Genomic DNA, 21,111 nt, shown 5'->3' with positions numbered 1-21,111 from the left:
ATTACAGACACAGGAGGCCGAGAAAGGACTGCTTATCTGTCTCTGCTGCTTCACACCAAGCCCTCCTCCACCCCCTCTGCCAAAACTGCCCCTCTCGTCACCCCAGGGGCAGACTGATGCAAGACGAGTCATCTGTCTGCTCAATGAGATTCCAGCACGCTGTGCTCTCTAGCAACCCCTGGTCTAAAAATATGGCTGTCCCTTATAAATGCACTTCGGTCTCCTTCCACATGAGAAGGTGAAGCAAAAGGCATCCTTTCAAAATCCAATCCAAATTTTCAGAGCACTCGGTAACTGGAAATATCTTTATCATGAAATTACCTCCTTCGGGGGGGCAACAGCAACTGTGTGTATATGATTTTGTGCGTGTGTTGTGTGACCCACCTCAATGTCTCGAATCAGGAGCTGTGTTGGCGTTTCCACTGGTGCTTTGGTATCAATGATCTTCTGGATGGCACATGCCCAGTGCACAGCCTCGTTGAAGTGCTTGGTGTACAGCTTGTAGCAGTGCTTTCGCCCGTACACTGTGATGCTCCAGTAGCCTGAGAGAAACACACAGAAAAACATTTTAAATGACTGGCACCTAAAATTCAAACTGTGCCTCATATGACAGTGTAATTTAAGCAAATAGGGAAGAGAAGAGTGAAATGCTCTCTGCACGGGACACCCTGCATATCTGGCGTGACTCTGCCTCCGTGACTTCCTCTCTCAGTTTCACTGAGGATCAAAGGTCAGCCTGAGAGGAACCACGCCAAAACCAAACAAGAACACTCATTCTGCAGATGAATTGGGACACAAGTGCTAAACCCCTCAGTGAGTCTCCTCTTGGACGACCTGCAATAAAAGTGAAAAAAGGCGCGTTTCCTCCTTGCGCAGAGGAAGTATTAGACGTACCCCAGGCAGCCTGGCCTGATCTGCAGCCCTGTGGCTGTTATCAGGCTTTCCTGCTACGTGACTTGGCACCACATCCTTCTTTGTTTAGGCTCTTGATGAAGTACAAACCCAAAAATTAAGAGGTTTTACAACTGAGATTATGACATGGCGGCACTGCCATTGTCCACTTTGAAAATGTTTGGTTCCGTTATGTTAACTCTGCTCTAAAGATTCAATGATGTCAAAGGTTGAGCCCTTAAAAAGGAACTAAAATTTCATGGTAACAACCATAAAAAACACAGAGGAAGTAAATATTTCATGCAACTCTTATGTGACATACTTCTGAGTGGCTTGGGAGGAGCACAAAGTCAGCTCAGTAGTGAAACAGCCAATAGAGCCTATGACAAAGCTGCTGTTGAAAACGCACTTCTGTCCAGAAAAGTCCCCTGACATACTGAGTTAGTGAGAACTATGTTTGGGTTCATACAATGGTTTGGATATTGTAAGTGGTTTGGTGAAGTCACCAGGACATAATCGCCTCCATTGGTGGACAGGCAGACAGATGTGGACCGAGGGCAATATGTCTGAGTAAAACACAGACTTGAAAAGGACAAGTCATCCCTGTGTCTCTTCCCGTTTCTCTAAGGCTTTTGTTTTCTTTCATCCCACAAAGAGAAGGGAGATGCCCCTGCTGACTACTCAAATGTGAGGTTTCTAGACCAACCTTGAGCCGTTCTGGACCAAACACAGCCGGGGCTTCCCAAACTTACTCAGAATTACGGCACTCATGGGAAGGGAAAGGGGACCACAAGACGTCACTTGCATATCAAAAAACCCAGAACAACTTCCTAGGAATTTTACAAAATGTCTATCATCACTACACCGCATAGGGAATTTACACAGGTCTTACTGGACCCTGCAGAGATTACGGGTCAGTGTACATAAGCATGAGTCAGCTATGCATCAGGCTGTCTGTGTGCCCCTCACCCGTCTCCTTATATGTCTGCTTGTCTGGCCAGATGACAGAGCAGAGGTTGGTGAGGACCAGCGTGCCCAGTCTGCGGGCTCCTTTCTCTGGTCCGCTGTAGTAGTCGAGGGAGTCCTGGCTCAGCACGAACCAGTACCGACGCTGCTTGATCCAGTTGCCTCGCACCTCCCGCAACAGCCACCCTTTAAATCGGATACACACACGCGTTACATGACAAGTCAACTTCAAAATGAAATAACTGAGTTAGTCAAACAACAAAAAGTTAACTTACAACTATTTTGATAATAGATTTTATAGTTAAAGTAATCTTTAAAGCAAAAATGGGCAACATTTGATGGCTTCAAATTCTCAAATGTTATGTCTGCTGCTTTTTCTTTTCTTAAATTATGATAAACCAAATATATTTAGACTTTGGACTGTTGGTTGGATAAAACCAGATATCTGAACATGTCATCTTGGGTTGACACTCATATATTTTTGCAGCTGGGCACTGAAATGTTTTGATACTCATGCCAAGACCCTAGTTTTGGTATTGACACCAAAAAATACTTTATTTTGAGAAATATACTTTTTATGCCATCAAGTAAGTTTTCATGAAAAATGTAAATGTCTTTTAATTTGACGTTATCTGTACTTAGTTACCAATTTTATGCTATCAGTGCTACACACTGAGACAAGCTTCTCACTGCGAAGGTCTGGACGGTAGGTGGGCTAGTCATGGAGCTACTACACCAGTGCTGCCCCACCATGTCTTCACTAAGAATAATCCCCAAGGCATGTAATTGTCCATAAAGTTTGCTGCAGTCTGTATGTGACTGCCTCGTTGGGGTAAATACTAGGGGATAAAAATACAGCCAGCTAATGGCATAGGCATTAAAGCCTGCATGCAGCCAACATAATTACCACTTTAGAGGTTGACAGAGTGAGAAAAGGGGGGGAGAGAGAGACAGAGAGAGAGAGAGAGATGTACTGGAACAGTGTGACAGAGACACAAAGAGAGTAAAGTAGACATGCCTTCAGCCAGCTCACAGGCATGGCCATTGGTCTTGCCAGGCCTGGCTCTACTATGCAAGACGGTTGTGTTCCCAAAGTCCTGAGGGTTTGGAAAGACTGCAATAGCGCAGATCCACTGTTGCCAAACTGCACTGAACTTCTTCACTCCCCTCAGCTATGTATGCAAATCGTTCCTGATAAATATTTAACCTTAAAACAGATAAATAAAGCAGTTTGGCAGAGCTCTGTACAGATGCTGCCCGGGGAGAAACAGGAGGATCGATGAGTCCTGGCAGGGGGTCATAGGTCAACCAGAGCGCTGATGGAGAGGCTGGCAGAGGGTTGTAACGGGCCACCTGGACTGATACTTGGCGGGGTGGGACCATCTGCACAGCTATACACTGGCAGTATGCCACTTGCGGGGAGGCTGTGCATGTGTGTTCATATGGCTTGTGCATGCATTTTTGAGATTGGTTTTAAAGGAACAATTAGGCAATGTACCTTCAGCCTCCTACCCTGTGAAAACGGCAATGACGCCACACCAGCATCACAACTTCCTCTGTGGTTAGCAAGCTGCGTGCCACCTGTTAACCAGCGCTCATTTCGCCGGCATCTTTCTCCGTTGTGCTCTCACTCTCTTCCAGTGTACTTTCATCTCCCCGGTTTCTCCTCTCTCCCTGTTTTTGTCCTTGCCTCAAAGTGGTTTTCTCAGGCAGTACAAAGCTTCCACTGCCTCACTTCCACTCCAAAATAAAAATAAAGAGAGAGGAGGGGGGCGAGGGCTCAGCCTCTCAGGCTATGTTTCCTGTTTGAGAATGCTTCTTTATGATATAAGTGGCAGGTCTGAACCCGCCATAAACCCACCCAATATAGCCCAAAGCAAAAACCCTGGAGGTACTTAACACCACATCAGAGGGGCCAGCATCAAAACCCAACGTGAAACGGATAAATAAAAACCATGAGGTAAGTCAGGCTGAGCTTGCTGACAGACTGGATGTAGGACGGGGGAGGCAGACAAGCTGACTGGGACATGGAGAGAAGGGCATGCCTGCTACCTTGACGCCTCTGTCACAGACACGGGATGCCCCACAGATGCTGCTCCTTCTGGGAAAAGAGTCCCGGGACCCTCTGTATATCCCTCCCATGGTCCCCCATCTGGATCCCATCTCTGTGGCCTGCTAATGTCTCCCCTGGGGGCCACGGCTCACCCTTAATTTGTTTCATTTGTGACCCTTGACCCCCCAAGGCCCTGCCCCCTCAAACACAGATTGAGCAAACAATTTCTCTCTGTGCATTTCCACCTCTTTCCTGCAAGCCTGCTGTCACTTTTCGAGTACTGAATGTTTGTTCCACAAATTCCAAAAAAATATAATTGCAAATTACAAAAAAAAATGTGTTTCATGCACAAATTTGAAAAAAATTTCCATGTTTGAACAATGTAAATGGACTAAAAGGATGAGAGATTGGCAGATATTAACTTTAAATTGGACCTGAACTTTGCATTTATGCACAATAAAACTCACAAATAAACTTTTTCTCCCCTTTTGGATCAGAGTATGAGAAGCCCTGCATCATGTGAGTGGCAGCTCATTTTAACTGTACATCAACAAACGCGCGTCAATCAACATCGCTTTCTGTCACCACTCCATGGGTATTACGATTCATCCTTCCATCATCAGTCTACATGATGATGGTGGCCTATTTTAGATACTGGGGCAACATTAACCTCAGATAGCCCCAGGATGTCCTGCTGAAAAACAAACAAACAGAGAGAACAAGGAGAAAGGCCCTCGTGAAGGAACTGTTGAGAACATATACTTGTGTAACACAGAGAGAAATGAGAGGGATTATCAAATGCTCCGAGGTGTCCAACTGCTGTCGAAGCTGTAATAGCGGGGTCGGTTGAAGGGCGCTGGCCTGCTGCAAAAGCTAAAATGCCAAGTGACAGCCTAATCAATGGCCCAAGGAAAGTAGCTGTCCTCTGTTTTGGAGGGAAGCTCTTCTCCTCCGACAGTGAGACAGGGACAGAGAGGGGACAGCAGTAAGGGAGGGGCACTAGCCAAGGGCGCATAGTAACTGCTGTCAGAATTAGGCAATCTGACTGCCGCCATTCCAAACAGGACGTAACTTATCCAAGTGCTGGCATTTTACTGCTCTCTTTCAGCAGCAGGCCAAGAAGGGGAAAAAAAAGGAAAAAAATATCACAGAAATATCTTATGAGATCATTCCTCAAAAGCATCACACACCAAAGACGGCGCCCCTGATGCCAGCAGCTATCCTTACATGAACACGCAGAGCGGGGGGGAGTGGGAGCAGCTGTGGGCCACATGTGGTCAGAGACGGGTTGGCTACGGGGCGATAGCACAGCATGGAGCTGCGACAGTACTTATTAGGAGACAATTAGGGTAATGAAATATATACAGTTCTTAATGAGGTGAACAGCAGCAACCTAAGCCTGCAAGGACCTCAGTTAATAACTCGAAGACGAAGCAGGGCTGCAACTAAACATTATTTTTACGGATGTTTTTTTCATTAATCTATTAAATGTTTAGTCTGTAAAATGTCGGTACTTAAATTGCATCTTTTGTCTAATCAACAGTCCAAAATGCAAAAGTATTCGATTTGCATTGATGTAAGACAAAAAGGGAGCAAATTCATGCATCAAAGAGGGCGAGTCAGTGACTGGATCAGCATTTTGCTTAAACAACCAAATGCAAATCAAAATTTTCTGTCGATGGACTAATTGATTAATGCTGATGTTCACCACAGCCGAAGCAGGTTGATGCATTCAGTCACAGGTAGACCAGAGAAACGGTGGTGTTGTGCTGTGAGTCCGGCTCACCTTTGACCAGCAGTTCAGGCTCTTCCTCCAGGCCCATCTTGTTCTTCTCAATGATCAGGCTCTTCATCTCTTCAGACACCTCCGAGACAGTGTGCCTGTGAGGAGGAGCAGAGAGAGAATGTAACCAAATAACTCAGCTTCCCTCTCAGCCCCAGTCTTCCCCTGACTGCTCCCTCCCATTGGATAGCTAATTGGCCAAGAGACACACAGTTGGCTGTGAACCCCCCCATGTGACACTGTGCCAACTACAAGTCTCTCTGATACTCTTCGGTGGGGTTCACACAGGGGGGACTGGAAGAGGTGCCACGAATATCTGTCCACCCGCGTTCTCCTACTTTCCCTCCCTAGCAGCACGCAAGCACGCAAACACACACTGATGCATACCACGCCACTGTGGACAGCTCGTCTCTCTTTTATCACTTTGGCTGCCGAGCCGAGCGAGCGACTGAAAATAAACGTGACAGAGCGACGCCGGCCTGACTCCCAGCCAGCCGGCTCATGCCGGTCAGAGGAAGGCAGAAGGTTCAAGAGGTCACAACCTTGGATAGTTAAAACCAGAAACATCAAAAACATCTGTAAATCTGCTGAACCGCTGCTCTGTCTTTCCCTCTTTAATGCCTCACGATCGTGTTTGCAGCTACCTCCACATACACGACGCTTCAACATCTGCTCAGGCTACGTTGTGGTCAAATTTAGACTTTGTTATCTTAGGCCAAGGCCCATTTCCAGTCTATTAGATTGCTCGGAGGTTTTATCTCTCCTCATTTATTTATCTAATTACTCGTTTATTTTCTCTATTTCCTGTGTCTAACTGGCATGTGAGGTACAAGTGACAAACCCCTCCTTCCTTCCTGTCCTCCTCCTCCTGGGATTATAGCTCAGGAAATGAATCGAGCCCCCCCTCCCAGGGATCTTTGGCCTCTAGTTACCTTCTCCTTCGCCAGCGGATTTATGTCCGTATTGATCCGATAATTCTGGAGGGTTCCTCCTCACGGAAGGCAGCAATCATCAATGAGTCTGAATATAGCCTTTTCTGCTTTGACTCAGCTTTCATGACTGCAAAAGCCACTTCCTTTCTTTTTGTGTGCGCTGACCTGATACTGTCTATGCCATTGTTTATCAGCCTGACCTCTGTGACATTACTCTCAAACAGTGCCTATTATGCTTACATGCATACAATGTGTTTCCTTTATGAAATGCATTTGCAGTTGTAGACCCTTACCGAGCGGCATTAGACTCTAATTTAGGCTCATTTTCAGACGCAGTGAAACTTTATATTGTGGGCCAGTTTTTTCCGTATGTGTGTGTGAACTGGTTCACGGCATCATCAGAAAGCAGAAGTGAGATCAGGATCCTGTCACATTATACTAGTGAGGCCGTATAACTAAGCCGTCTCGCCTGCTACAGCAGCAGCCTTCGGGGACCTCTGACAGTCCCTGCATACACAGACCCCACTTATAGGTATTAAAATAAACACAGAAATGTGACGACGTCTCTTATTTGAGGTTGTTAATAACTCCTGCTACGTAACGGAGACATGCACGCAGACAGGCAGAGTTAGTCTATATGTAGCCCAGATGAGCGAGGGATTGGATTTGTAGAAAAACTACGGCGACTGGAGAATATAGCCTGCTTTGCACAGGGGGGTGTTTATGTTCAATACCTTTACTGCTTACTGTGTGCTGTTGCCTGTGATGGGCTTGCATCCAAAATAGCAATAGCAATAAAAAATGTCCTTACACTTAAGTTTCTAAATCTCAATTTAGCATACACTGATACTATAGCTGAGCTAATTCTGAATTCCTCAATTTACAAAGAACCGCTAACAAAACAGCTGCTATCTATTGTTTAATGTGCAGTGAGTGAGTCATTTGACTTGTTTTGTGATTTTCGTGTTTGACTTATGTTGCATTTTCTTGTCATAATGATGCTGTGATTGCTGGTTGTTGTCTTTTTTTACTGTTGTTTTTATATGGATCCCAATGAGACTACTGACCACTTTGTGGAAGCTAATGGGGATCCATAGATCCTGCAGCAGGATTTAAACCCATAATTGAAGAGGTTATGTGGTACAAAATGTCAAACATCTTGCAGGAATATTCTTGGAGTTCAAAATCGAGCTTGGCTTTCATGGCTGCAGATTTCTAAGAAATGCGGGTATTTTGCCATCCTGTTAGCACAGACACGAATCTGTTTTTCTGCCTCTAACTGCTCTGCCTTCATCTTTCACCTGAAATATTTTAAAAGTCCGATTCAGTGCTCCTTTTAGGCCACGTAGAGACAGAGGAGGGACTGAAAGGGGACAGAAGCACAGGTCCAAACTCAGGTTTTGACCTTTTGTAGCGCTGACCTTCAATTCAAATGCTGCCTTAGAGTCGGCTCGACCATTGTGTCCAAAAAGGCTAATGTCCAAAACCTCCCTGGCTGGTGACCACAGCAGTATAAAGTTGCATAAATGCTGCTTAGTGTCTCATTAGGACAACAAACTGTTCTTGTTATAATGACACTTGTTTGTTCTTTCATTCTTTCACACTCATTTTGTTCTCTTTGTTAAAACTTACAAAATTGTTGTGCTCTAAAAAACATGCAATGCTCAATGGTTAAATGACAGCTGAAAAAAGAAAAACCTCAAAAGCAGAAGAAATGTAAATATGTAAGCATCAACTGACCACACACACACACACACACACACACACACACACACACACACACAGTACACAGTACACAGTACACAGTGCAAAGCTCTCCTTAGTTACTGAACAAAAATGTCATCCATTAACAGGAACTGGCCTGTTTCAAGCAAATCTGATGGACAATAGATTATAAAATGATGTGTGATTTCATCTGTTCAAAACATTCTGTGCCCCTCCTGCACCTAAACACACTCAATCGGGTGGCATTCTTCAATAGTATTATTACTACTACAGTGTACAACACTGGACGGCTTTGACTGGATCATTTTCTGAACAAGCACAACACAAACGCGGCAGCAGAACAAGCACAATGACACGATTCCATACATGGCCGGAAAAACTCTTTCTCGTCTTCTTGTGTCTAACTTCATTAATTAACATCTGCATGACATGATTCAGTCTATACTTTCTTTCCAGTCGCAATCCAATCAATGGTGTCACGAAACAAAAGACGGCTTACGAATACAGAAAACTAAACATGATACAGCTGGGGGCAAACGTTTGAGCACTGTTGATGTGGGGGCTTTGGGATCTCCACAGCTGTCCAGCAGCCCTAAAACCCCCACCTTCACGCAACCCCCCCAGCCCCCCATGCTACCGCCCCCGCATTCCCAGAAATCCCAGCAGAGGCCGTGACGGTGGGGCCTTCAGTGGGCAACTTCCTGTGGAGCGCAGGAAACAATTTGACATGGGGATTAGACAGCACGTAGAATAACTGGAGTGCACATCTACCGACAGCACCCCTCTCCGTCTCTTGCGCTCCCCTCCAGGACTAAACATCAGCTACTGCAGAGGAGGAGCATCATTCGAAGGTCACGCCACTCTGAAGCTTGAATATGTTGGAAATCGAGCCATTTCTTTTGCTCTGTGTTTTGAGTCCTGTTTGAGATCGACACACTGCCGTTCACAACACCTTCACAATTACCTGTTTACCAAAGTGGAAAGGAAAAAGTCAGCAGCCCAGATCACAAAGGTCAGGCTCAGCCCAGAAAATAAACTGCTAGCTGCACCACAAGGTAAGAGAGGGGGAATTTGCCAAAAACAAAAGTCTGAAAAGAAGAAACACGAGTTGAGAGAGGAAGGGAAATATTTCCCTACGCGGTACGTACTACCCCGATTCCAAAAAAGATAGGACGCTTTGTAAAACATGAAACACAATGTGACCATTTGCTTTTCCATTTTGACATATACTCATTTGAAAACGGAACAAAAGACAGTATTTAATGTTTTACCTCATCAACTTCATTGATTTCCGTAAATATCTGCTTATTCTGAATTTGATGCAGCAACACGTTTCCAACATGTTGGGACAGGAGCAACAAAAGACTGGGAACCATTCCACAGGTAAACAGGCTCATTGGTAACAGGTGATAGTATCGTGGTTGGGTATAAAAAGGGGCATCCTCGAAAGCCTCAGGCGTTCACAAGCGAGGATGGAGCGAGGTTCACCACTTTGTGACCCCTGGCTTCTGCACATGAGTGAGATACGGTATGGTGTAAAGCCACTGAGGCCCTCAGATATTGATGGTGTTCAGTACTCATCTATCCATCACTAACTGTCACCAGTACTAGGTTGTGTGTGACATACTTTCTAAAATTTTTATGTATACATACGTTCTCACATTTCTGTTGTTGTGTACGGTAGCTTCAGGTACTCCCTCACCTTTCTGTCACCTTTTCTGTATCTTACAACCTATTAGTAAAGATCTAATGACAAAAGAACTTGCTTAAATTACTTACAACCCACAACATTTGCATAGGACGTGATAATGACACATCATTTAATAAAGGCATTTTAAGAACACATGACCTTGTAAAACACACTCCTGTTCAAGTTTAACCAGGTGGAGGTTTACAGGGAATTACATGAGGTCACCAAATTCCATGTACATGCTTAAAAGAGTGATAAAGGTGTATGTTGTCCCGCCCTAACAGGTGAAACAAAACTAACAGGAGAGTCAAGGAGATGTCAGTCCAGTACAGTGTGCACACACCCACACAGCCTTGAGAAGAGATCTAATCAGCCGCATTAGTGAAAAGACTTGTGTGGCTGTGATGTTACGTAGCAAGCTTTTTATCAGCATGAAAGCAATTAATTTTAATGCCACTGCAGTCAAGGCTGCTGGGATTTTAGCTACTGTGCCTCAGTGCAACTTCACTACTTGTAAATCTTGTCCATAATGTCTGCCTTGAGCCTGTTCTGTCTTCCACTGTGATTATGTGATGAGTAATAGCTGCAGTTACTAGAGACAGTACAATTTCCAATGACAAAAAAATAGTTCAGGAGTCAGTGGCAGCTGCCGCCAGATCGTTTAATCCATAGTTATGCGTAAAACTATCAAAACTGGTCACATCGGTCACCCATTTGTAATTATAAGTCGGGGATATTGGGAATTTGACAGTGAAAATTCATATTAATTGTATAGAAAATTCAAAAAACAGTCAAAAGATGCATGGTTCAGAGCATCAAATCCTCACATTCAAAAAACATAACGAGCAAATGTTGATTTTAGCTTAAAAAATGTTGATTTTTATAGCTCATTAATTTTCTGTTCATTGATTAACCAATTAATTGTTGCAGATCTAGATCAGTTAATACCGAAAGGAGCTACATGGAGTTTAACTTGTTAACGAATGCACAACACTGCGAAAGTAGTTCAGGCTAACAGTGGGGTAACGATATGCAAACACAGCCCAGTCTGAATCTGCTTTTCCACATCTACCAACACAAAAATGCATCATTTTTTATTACATTATAAAACCACAGATTGACTCCAATCAACAGCATATCAGCGGCTTCCACATACTGAAATAAGGTCATGACAACTGATGAGCATATTGTCTGGAGTGCTTTCATGATGACAGTGCCGGTGACACACTTAAATCCACCAAGAACGAGCAGCACAATGGGTTGATTAGTTCGTGTCTGTCTGGTGGTAGCTGCTGGAGCAATGAGTAATTGATTTCAGTCCAGGGTCTAATCAAAACGGCGAGACGCTAATTAAAGTTAGAAAAGTAGTGTCCTTGCTCTTGGGCTTGCACGACCGCAGTGGAAACAGTGGAGACATGTTCCAGCATACAAAGCGGGTCCTTGTGACCACAAGAACATGCACAATTGCAAAAATGACCCTTGTGTGGACGCGTCACAGAAATGCAGAAAGATTAATCTGATGGATGAAATGCCTGGATGAGTCCAAAAAGCAATTCAAACAGATGACCTCAAGGCAGCTGCTTCTTGTTGATGTCCAGGCTTATATACTGTATACAAATGACAACCATATATCAACTTTATTAGGCATTCGAACAAGCACTGAGGACAAATAAAACTATCTGAGACGACCTTCGCTAAAATACAGCGGGTCATACTGTAGCACTGAATAATCAGTTTCTCTTTGAAGAAATCCATTTATCTCTCTCTGAAGACTCTATCCCCTCCCCCACGGTGCATAGGGCTGGCTGCGAGGGCCTGTGGATGAAGCTGGGCTGGTGGGAAAATGGGAATGTGGTGATTAAGACTGGGCCTATATGACCTCCCAGCTAAAAATACGCTGTTTACTCAAGACCACTGCCAAGAAACTCTGGACTAGGCAGAGGGGGAGAGGAAAAAAAGTCATGTTTTGAGAAAGGAGGAGGAGGGGGGCGTGTGTGTGACAGGAAGTCTGAGTTTGTGACTGGAGGAGAGTGTTGATCAGCAAGAAATTTTATGATAGAGAGTGTAAGTGACTTCTCAGTTGAGATGAAGTCACTCTCATGGTGAAACTTAGCGATGTGGATTAAAACTTTCTACATTTGCTGATGCTGTTTGTGATGGTTGGATGGCTGACAGACAAGCCAACAGACACTCAGACAGGCAATTATCATGGGGCCCACTTCTGAGCTTTGCACGCAAACACCCACATGTTTCATGCACACACACACACACATAAATTCACACACATGACATACATTCTGAAACATTGGTTTCTTTCAGACATTTCAGCCTGGCAGCACCACACCAAAGATTGAACTTTTTTTTTTGACTGTCACAAGCCGTCAAAGATGAGGGGGGACTAATGAGAAAGCAGACAAATGGCGTGACAGGGAGATGGAGAAGTCCTTAAGTGTCCACTTTGCTTCTGGTACAGTTTGTACTCTGCTCTGCCCCAGCTTTCAGAAGGAACTTGTGAAAAAGTGAGGATGAAAAAATAGTGATGATGTAAGATAGATTTGAGTGTGAGAACGGCCGGAGGGAGCACGTTGCCTGCCACTTTGTGCTGACTGAGAAACAAGCCTGCCTGCAGAGATGCTGTATGCCCATCACCCACACCCTAAGCTGCCTGTGACAGAGAGAGGTCAGGGCAGACATACATCTATTGCAGCACTGATTGATTTTTACAATCACGTGTAATTTTCGCATACGATGTGCAAAATACATTGGTAATATGCCAATTTACTGCTGGGAGACCCCTGCAATGGTCCACAGTCAGTTTTGTGTCTCTACCTGCCACTCTTGTTTTGACAGAGGTGAGCCTCCCTCCCTAACCACATTATGCCTGCAGCATGACAAATCATCTGAGCATTACCATATTGACCTCAGTCTGGTAGGACAAATACAAATCCCCCACCAATTTGTCACCATCAAATATGGACCATTATTCCAACTAATAGTTGAGACTGATGCCTCCTTCTGGACACTTCAATTCAATAGCTCAATGAAAGTACAAAGTAAACCAGAGCTGCCCTACCTGTAACATGAGACTGAAGATAAATGGATATGGCACCATTTACTACATCACAATGCCCTGACTTATCACAGCCTGGCTTGGCTTTCCCTCTATACGGCTGAACTCCTGGGCGTGTTCAGTCATTGGCCAGGTAATGACCGAGCACTACGCTCTCTAATCTCTGCACAAAGTGTGATGATTACAGCCAGGCTTTTAACGCACTCCCTTCAAAACCAGTAGTTAATTATGCCATGAGGCCCGAGGCCACCTCCATGATATTGTCAAAGTGACACACACACACACACACACACACACACACACACACACACACACACACACACACACACACACACACACACACGAGCCACACCTCTTCTGGGAGTGCTGCTGAGGTAGGACTGAGTCACCCAGTCCAGTTAGCCTGCCTCCCTCCTCACATCTTCCCTTCCTTCATTCCCTCAAGCCTCAGGAGACAGCATGTCCTGTATGACTGCAGCAAAATGTCTCAGCTCCCACTTCCTGAGGCAGCTCTCTTCATGTTGAGAGTTGTTGCAGACCCTCGTCTATTCATGTGTGGTGCATGATAGTCGTGCACGTCGAGCTTTGTGACTCATTGCCTGTGAGTCGGCAGATGTACAGTAGAGATTGTGGATGGGGGAAGAGGGGCGGGGGGATGATAAGGGCATGATGCCAGAGACAGAGAGGAACAGAGCCTGGCTACATCACTGTCTGAGATCACAGCCCTGCACTAATAGTCTGGATCAAGCCCTCCATGAATCACTTCTTTTCATTGGCACTCGCATTCACTTGTCAACCACATGACCATTTGAATTTCATTATTCTTGAGACGCATAGTGGTTCCTTGTAACTGTCAGCTTGAGTGCAAAGCCTTCAAACTCACAGAGTGATTGGATTTGTTGGTCAGAGTTAACCTGACATTACAACTGTGATTGGTGACAACCATCTAGATGGAAGATTGACATACAATTGACCATTGGAGCCCCGAGCAACAGCCGACCTCTGCACGGCAAAACTCTAACAGTCAGAATTATCCATAAGCAATCAAAAGCACTGCTGCAGCTTGGAAATGTCAGATCAATCTGCGTGTGAATCTGCACCACTCGTATGTGCACACATGTGAGCATATGAGGTTAGGCACATGAGGAGAGCCCCACGCGGTAACATACACTGCAGATGAGGTGAAAAATCAAGTGACTGGCCTTTTCTTACACATGCGCCTGCATGGGAAGAAACACCAAAAACCCCAGCACTCAGAGGAAGCATAACAGTAAAATAAGGAACTATTACTTCCTAAAATGTAGGTTAAAAAAAATCTCTTTCTCTCTCTCTCCTTACCCATTTGTTCCATTGGCCGTGCGAGTTGGTTGAGAAACAGTCACCTCAGCTGGACTCTGTCAACAGAAGAGAGAGAATAGGGTAAATAAATGATAATATAACACAAACAGTAGTCTGTCCTTAGAACTAGTCCACAGGTTGGAGTGATCCCTCAATAGTTTGCCTTCAGTGGCCATGTTACAGTAGAGCATGCAGCCGTTCCTGGCAGTTGCAGCACATAGCTGCTCTGTTCCTGTAATGCTTGGCTTTCACTTGCAAGGGTGAGCTGGTGGAGAGAAATATGGCATGCAAAACAGGCTCATTTAATATAGGAGTGGGGAACAGAGGAATCTTTTGTGCAATAACTGCATGCACCCCAACCAGCAAATCCCGAAATGCGCTCAGTCATTTCACTGAGAAGGTTGTTAACCTAAAAATAACCCTGGTCTTTGAGATTGCACTCATAACAGGAACAGTTACCTTCATCTTTTCTACCCGCATGTTTATAGTGTCACAAGTTGGTGATAAAATGCTGTTAGCTTGATGAAAATAAGTGAGAAAGACAAAGAAACCCCTGGGGGGATTGCATAAAAACAGCATATTCTGTAGTAAACTGATGGCGTGCTTATGTTGATTATCTGATGAACACAGCTACAAACCTTAAACAAATTACTAACAGAATTACTATAAATTAGTTATCTCGACTGCAAGCCAGTTATTCATATCCAATCGTAGTCCCTCTTTCTTGGAAATCAGTTTTGTATGGAAACTAGGGTTGTGCTTCTGCTGACTACAAATGGGGCTGCCACTGGCAGACACGTAAAATCAAATTTCATGGGTGGAACAATGAACTTTTCATTCCAGGACTTCCCTGTTAAGTAGAAGATGGGAAAGGATGTTTCCTTTCACAGTGCTCGGGCCTCTAGATTCCCGACCTGACCTTGGAAAACCCCATCAGACATCAGAGCTTGCCTGTGTGCAATTTGGACCACTTCCCTGGTGTGCAGGGCAGCACTGTGTGTCCCCGTGGCCTGACTTGTTGTCTCTGTGAGCCACAGCCTTGAGCCAGCTCCTGTGGCTGCCCCAGCCCAGCTCTGGGGTGTTGGCCTACCTGAAACACTATCCAGGTCAGCTCTGGGCCCCTCACAGTTCACACACCACACTCTACTACTGGGCAAACTAGCCTAAGTATAACCTTTGCAATGCAAAAATGCCTACTGCTTCTTTTTGGATGGCTCAAAAATAACAAAGAAAACAAGAACTGTAAATTTATAGGCTCGTATGGAGTCTGTGTTATATTTATAAGGCAGATGGACTCTGAGGCAAATGAGGAAAAGATGAGGGTTTGGATAATGAGGCCTGATTAATGTTTAACTCAGGAGAGGTACTGTAAAAGTCAAACCAGACTGGCAAGAATAACTGAACAGTGTCAGAAAACAGCATGTGAATGGAAGAGTGTGTGCACGGTAATTTCCAACCCGTCTGCAAACCATAAATGATTTAACCAATTCAGACAGACAGTCATGACTGAAAACGACAAATCAATACTAATCACATCAACCAACTGCATAGCTATAATTCCATGATGTAAACTAATCAGAGGATCAATAAACTAATGGGTCAGGTAGATCAAGTTAGAAAATTCTGAGCAATTCCCCGCAAAACGTGACAATTTACAGAAAAATAGCTTTCCAATGGAGTTAATGGGCTGTGGGATGAGGAACAAGGATAGCGTGCGATGCAGAACCCTGGCAAAAGCTCTCCCTTTGGACGGGCAGGGGATGAATCACTCCAGACTAGAGCTGAGCATGGAGGGAAAGAGGGAAAGATGCCGTGATGTGTTCGTTCCGTGGCTGACTTCCGCTCTCGCTCACCGCCCCCCCCTTCCCCTCGTCTACTCTCGCTCTCTCTCCCTTCAGCTCTCCTGGGAGGCTGAGTAACCAGGAGGAAATGCTTGGGCTCAGCCAGTGTCGGCCTGAAGACCAGATGTGTGGCCTGGAGGTGGTGAGGCAGAGACGCAACGGAAACCAAATATAAACCAGCATACCGTGACACCTCTGAAGACAGAGGGCAGTAGTGACGGTTGATGGGACCCGCTCTCAGCAAAGCCGGACTGTGCCCATTTGTTCCGAGTAACAGGATGCACTGCGGTACTGCAGCCCACACTTACAACTGTGCAGGCCCAAACACTCCGTGGCAGCAGTTTCCTGGTAAACGTGACTTAACGTTACATAAAAACTGAATAAAGTTTCAGTGGAATCATGGAAAGAAGAGAGAATGACGGATGTCCTGTCCTAAAATTAGTGCCTTGCTGTCCCAACACTGGAGGCATTCAGCTCAGTGTGACTGTTTGGGCAGCTGTTGGAGAGCAGTTTCTTTGAATGAGGACTGTAAACATGCAGGGAAAGGGTTCTGACATGGTCCTGTGCTCTTAAAGGCCAAACCTACACAAGCGTCAGCACTGACTCATGATTCCAACCTCAGTGAGAAGAGTCCTGGCAAGGAACAGTGTGTCGCCTATGGCTTTTGGTGCTGTGGATGCTACACATCGTGGCATCCTCTGGCAGCATGTCGGAAAACAAGGCAGGAGATCGTGGTGGAGGTTTTGGAAGCCTTGAGCGAGGGAGACTCCACCAGACCTGTGGGTTACTGTGGTCACCCCTGGCAGGAGATGGACAGAGGTCTACTAAATGGAGTATTTCAGTGTTACGAAGCCCGAAAGACACACACACATACACTCAGGGAGGTCTGACCTGCTGTCTGAAAATGTGGCTTGTCAAGCCCTGGACGAAATGGAGCTCTCTGGGTAAATGATGGAACGTAGCCCTGAGGGGCTTTCCCTGGGAATCATTGTGGGCCATCTTCAACCCTCCACCCCACCCCCTCCTTTGACACCATGGAAAGCCAAACAGTACCAGTTAGATGTGTATACACTGAGGGGAGGGGCCCTGGGGAGCATAACGAATTTCACTGGCTAAGAGTAGGTCAGCTGATGATATTGGCTTAGAGTGGTTCAGCTGTGGTCTTAATTATTGGCTCAGTGTGAACTATTGACACAGACTTCCAATAGCTAACGTAAACCAGTGACACAGATCGAGAGGAAACAGGATTTGTGGAAGTGGATTGATTACTTGCAAGCATTTGGGATCAATAATCAATAAGTTCAGAACACTTGCGTGGATTTATTATAACACAAGATGCTTTTTTAGGCCAAAGGTGCAGTTTTAATGCCTTTGGTTATTAGTTAAAGCACTTCATTTACATCAGTCATTAAAGTGGTTCGTCTCATTAAGAACTACTCTGAACAGGCCTAACCACACGGTTGAGAAAGAATGTTCCTCAAAGGGAAATATATCACTCAGATTAATACCGGCATACTCTTGTTTTTATGGCTCAGGACGATTCAATGCACATTTATGAATATTTATGAGTGAGAAATCAACATTACTAAGACTCGAATCAGTGATGTAACACCACAGTAGAGGAGAGAGGAGCTCTACAGACAGAGAAGCACGATGAGACACACATTAGTTAGTATTGCACTGCCACACATAAGCTTATATAAAAAAAATAAATGGACGCTGCTATTCTTGTGCAAAAATTACATCACATGAGTATGCTTGAGCTGAGCATAAAATGCAGCAGTGTGCAATGTGACTTATCTCTGAGAGAGACTAAGGATTAGGGTTGCAACGGTACGAGATTTTCATGGTACAATGACCATCTCGGCAAATATCATGTTTCAAGGTAACATGGTATTAGGTCATTTTTGTTATTATTATCAGTTACTATGACCCTTGAAGGAATGAAAACAGAAGAAACATTTTCTTTTAATGACACTAATCTGCTAGAATTCAATACCATAGATCTGCAAATATACATGGTATGCTAACCATAAATTTTCATACTATGGTATACAGTGAAATCTATATCACCACAACCCTCCTAAAGATAGACCAGAACCCAATACCTCGATCAAGGTCATCATCTGATAGAGTCACGGTCTTCTCCAAACAACATATCTACAAGTCAATAAATCAACATGAAACCAAAGCCATCCACAGGAGCACAACTCTGCAGAGGGAGCAAAGGCTGCATTTCAATGTGGGATCCAGGAAAGTTTTGTTTTAAAAGGCCATCAGGCGTCTCCATTGGGACATGTTACTATGATCTTTTATTGATCATGAATATGGAGCAGAGCAGGGCTCCTTTGACCACCAATGGCCAGACAGATGGTACATTATGACCAAGAAAGGGATGTTTGCCAAGAAGAAGAGTGCTACACACCGACACCTCTCTGGATACCCCTGAGCAGCAGATGTTGCTCTTATCTGGTGGCTGCTGGTACTGTTAGACTTCTGTTGAGGCAATAACTGTGTAAAACTTATCTGTTCCTAACGTTTTCATGCAAATCGCTGTGGTGTCGCACTGGTTGGTTGCAACCAGACAAAGGGGCCAATAAATAGCTTAGCATGCTATGCAATACTGGCTCCAGGTGGCACTACTTTCATCTCCAAAGCCATGCTGTTCATGTCTTTGCAGTACAGATTGTCTAGGCCTAGGATACCAAAAATACAAGGGATGCAACTACCAATTATTTCCATGATTAATTGTTCAGCCTATAAAATTGTGAAAAATTTCCCAGAGCCCGAAGTGACGTCTTCAAAGTGCTTCTTTTATTCAACCACACAGGCCAAAACCCAAAGACTCTTCACCATAAATGACAAAGAAAAACAGCAAATGTTCTGCATTCTTGCTTGAAAATGAGTGGAATGATGAATCGATTACCAAATGGTAGCAGCTCTAAATAATACATCATGAAAATTAAGCTTGCACTGGAGCCAAAGGCTGAAAATTTATGAGAACATTCTCCATAAAAAGAGCCAGTCTGTGTGCGAGGAAAAGAGCACAATCCCAATGAATATTAAAGGGTGGATTTTTCTAAGAGACTGTACATAAAGAGCTGTACATTGGGTCATACAGATAGAGCCTACCTCAATTCAAGGCAACAATGCCCCCTCACAAGTGGGTGGACAATGCTGAACTCTCTGTGCCTGATCAGATGACTAACATTACAGAGAAGACAAGGCCGCAGTCTTATTTGCAATTGAGCGGACGGAGGCCAAACACACAGGATCAGTTCAACACACTGGCTTTTACAGCTTGCATCAGAGTGTGTGTATGTGTGTGCATCAGAGAGTGTGTGTGTGTGTGTGTGTGTAAGGGTGGGGGTGGTGGGGGGGTTGCTCAATGTTGCCCAAGCCTTCAAAATCGTGCAAACCTGAACGTCAAACTGGCCAGCAGCAACACATTCTGTCTCCAGCATCTGTTACAGAGGCTCGCACAGAACAAGTTGATGGTTCCCACTGAGTTAACAGCTCACACGTGAACGCTGCAGCTTGCAACTTCAAAGTATGGGTTATCTTATGAGCACAGGTTGCACGTCTTTTAATACCCTGAAAGTCCAATTCGTATTTACTTTTCAAAAATAATACTTTTCATATCAGGAACTAGAGCCAAAGCTGTTTGAATTGAAATTATGCTCCTGCGTTTCATGAAATGTTCAAGGTGTAATGTCAAAGACGTATGTACTAAATGAACTTCTGCTGTGAACTGTGTGTAGGCTAAATTCATGCACATGAGTTAGTGTCTGGTGCAGGTGGAGAGTTTTACCCGTCCATTGGGAGTCAAGTCCTCCTTGTTGCGCAATTCAAAAGACTCTTCCTCCTCTTTCTCCCCATAGTCCCGTCCGAGCAAACTGAAGCCCTGCCTGCAGCACAGAAACCAGCAAACTCCTTGCAAAGGCATTCAAATGAGGTTAAGTGTGTCGTCTTCTGCTATCCAGGTCGGTGAATTCAACACTCACGGTGTTGCCTCGGCCGCAAGTAACTCCCAACAGCTGCGTGAGAGTATACAGGACACCTTCTCCATAGATATCCAGCGAGGAGGATGAAGGGTAGCATAAGCGAAATCCCTCCTTTCTGTCAAAGAACATGTAAAATGTCTACTAACTGCTCATGACAGCAGTCATACTCCAACAAAACCGGCAGAAAGCTGGTTCAAGGAAAATCCTCCCCTCTTCCAGGACTCCAGTTGACTTGCTCACGCCACCTTGCTTGTCCCTGTTTGAGCAACTTCACACGATCAAAGGACAACAAAAACAAATTTAGTTTCCAAAGCTGCCACTGAGGGTTAAAAAGACATCGAGCTGAACGCGCTCGGCAGGCGCGACACTGTGGCTGTCAGCGTTTTCTGAACACATTTGGTGAGTAACATGAAAGTGCACCTCTGTAAAGACGCGACTGTCTGACTTGTGAGTTTGAACAAAAGCGTGCTGCAGCTGGGACAGGATAGTGTGGGAGGAGCGGTCACGCCCACAGAGCTCACGTCCAAAGTGTGATTGGCTGAAGGCAGACACTCCCCGGAATGGCACGCCCACTGCGCACGCCCCTCCACACTGACAAAGCATCGCAGGTCTTCTGGTAGATAATCATCAAATAATCCAAAACACCATGATGTTTGGGCAATACTGTTTGTAGTACTCATCAGTAAGGGTATTTTTGTAATCACCCTGTCGTATCTGTACTCTTCACACAGGGAGTTACACTCACAGTGAGTGGGAATGGACATAAATTATGCTTTAAATCTCCTGCCTCGTCTTACTATGCTGTAACCTCATTAACC

General features: G+C 44.8%; 1 protein-coding gene across 2 annotated transcripts in view; it reads right to left on the bottom strand.

Annotated features, from left to right (window-relative positions):
* The window catches only part of plekhh3 (pleckstrin homology, MyTH4 and FERM domain containing H3), a 31,869-nt gene extending 11,117 nt beyond the window's left edge, over positions 1-20,752 (bottom strand). The window contains exons 1-5 of one of the 2 annotated variants that reach the window (XM_076753574.1): positions 20,101-20,752; positions 14,449-14,504; positions 5,697-5,791; positions 1,861-2,043; positions 385-542 (exon numbers count right to left, since the gene is read on the bottom strand). In XM_076753574.1, the coding sequence (XP_076609689.1) occupies positions 385-542; positions 1,861-2,043; positions 5,697-5,791; positions 14,449-14,504; positions 20,101-20,235 (627 nt within the window). In that variant the 5' untranslated portion in view covers positions 20,236-20,752. The remainder of the gene's footprint in view (positions 1-384; positions 543-1,860; positions 2,044-5,696; positions 5,792-14,448; positions 14,505-20,100) is intronic. The other variant, XM_076753573.1, reaches the window with a different exon arrangement.
* Between the last annotated feature and the right edge of the window lie 359 nt (positions 20,753-21,111).

This window comes from Chaetodon auriga, chromosome 16, assembly GCF_051107435.1.
Source record: "Chaetodon auriga isolate fChaAug3 chromosome 16, fChaAug3.hap1, whole genome shotgun sequence".
NCBI classification, from domain to species: domain Eukaryota; kingdom Metazoa; phylum Chordata; class Actinopteri; order Chaetodontiformes; family Chaetodontidae; genus Chaetodon; species Chaetodon auriga.
This window is presented reverse-complemented; position numbering and strand designations above follow the sequence as displayed.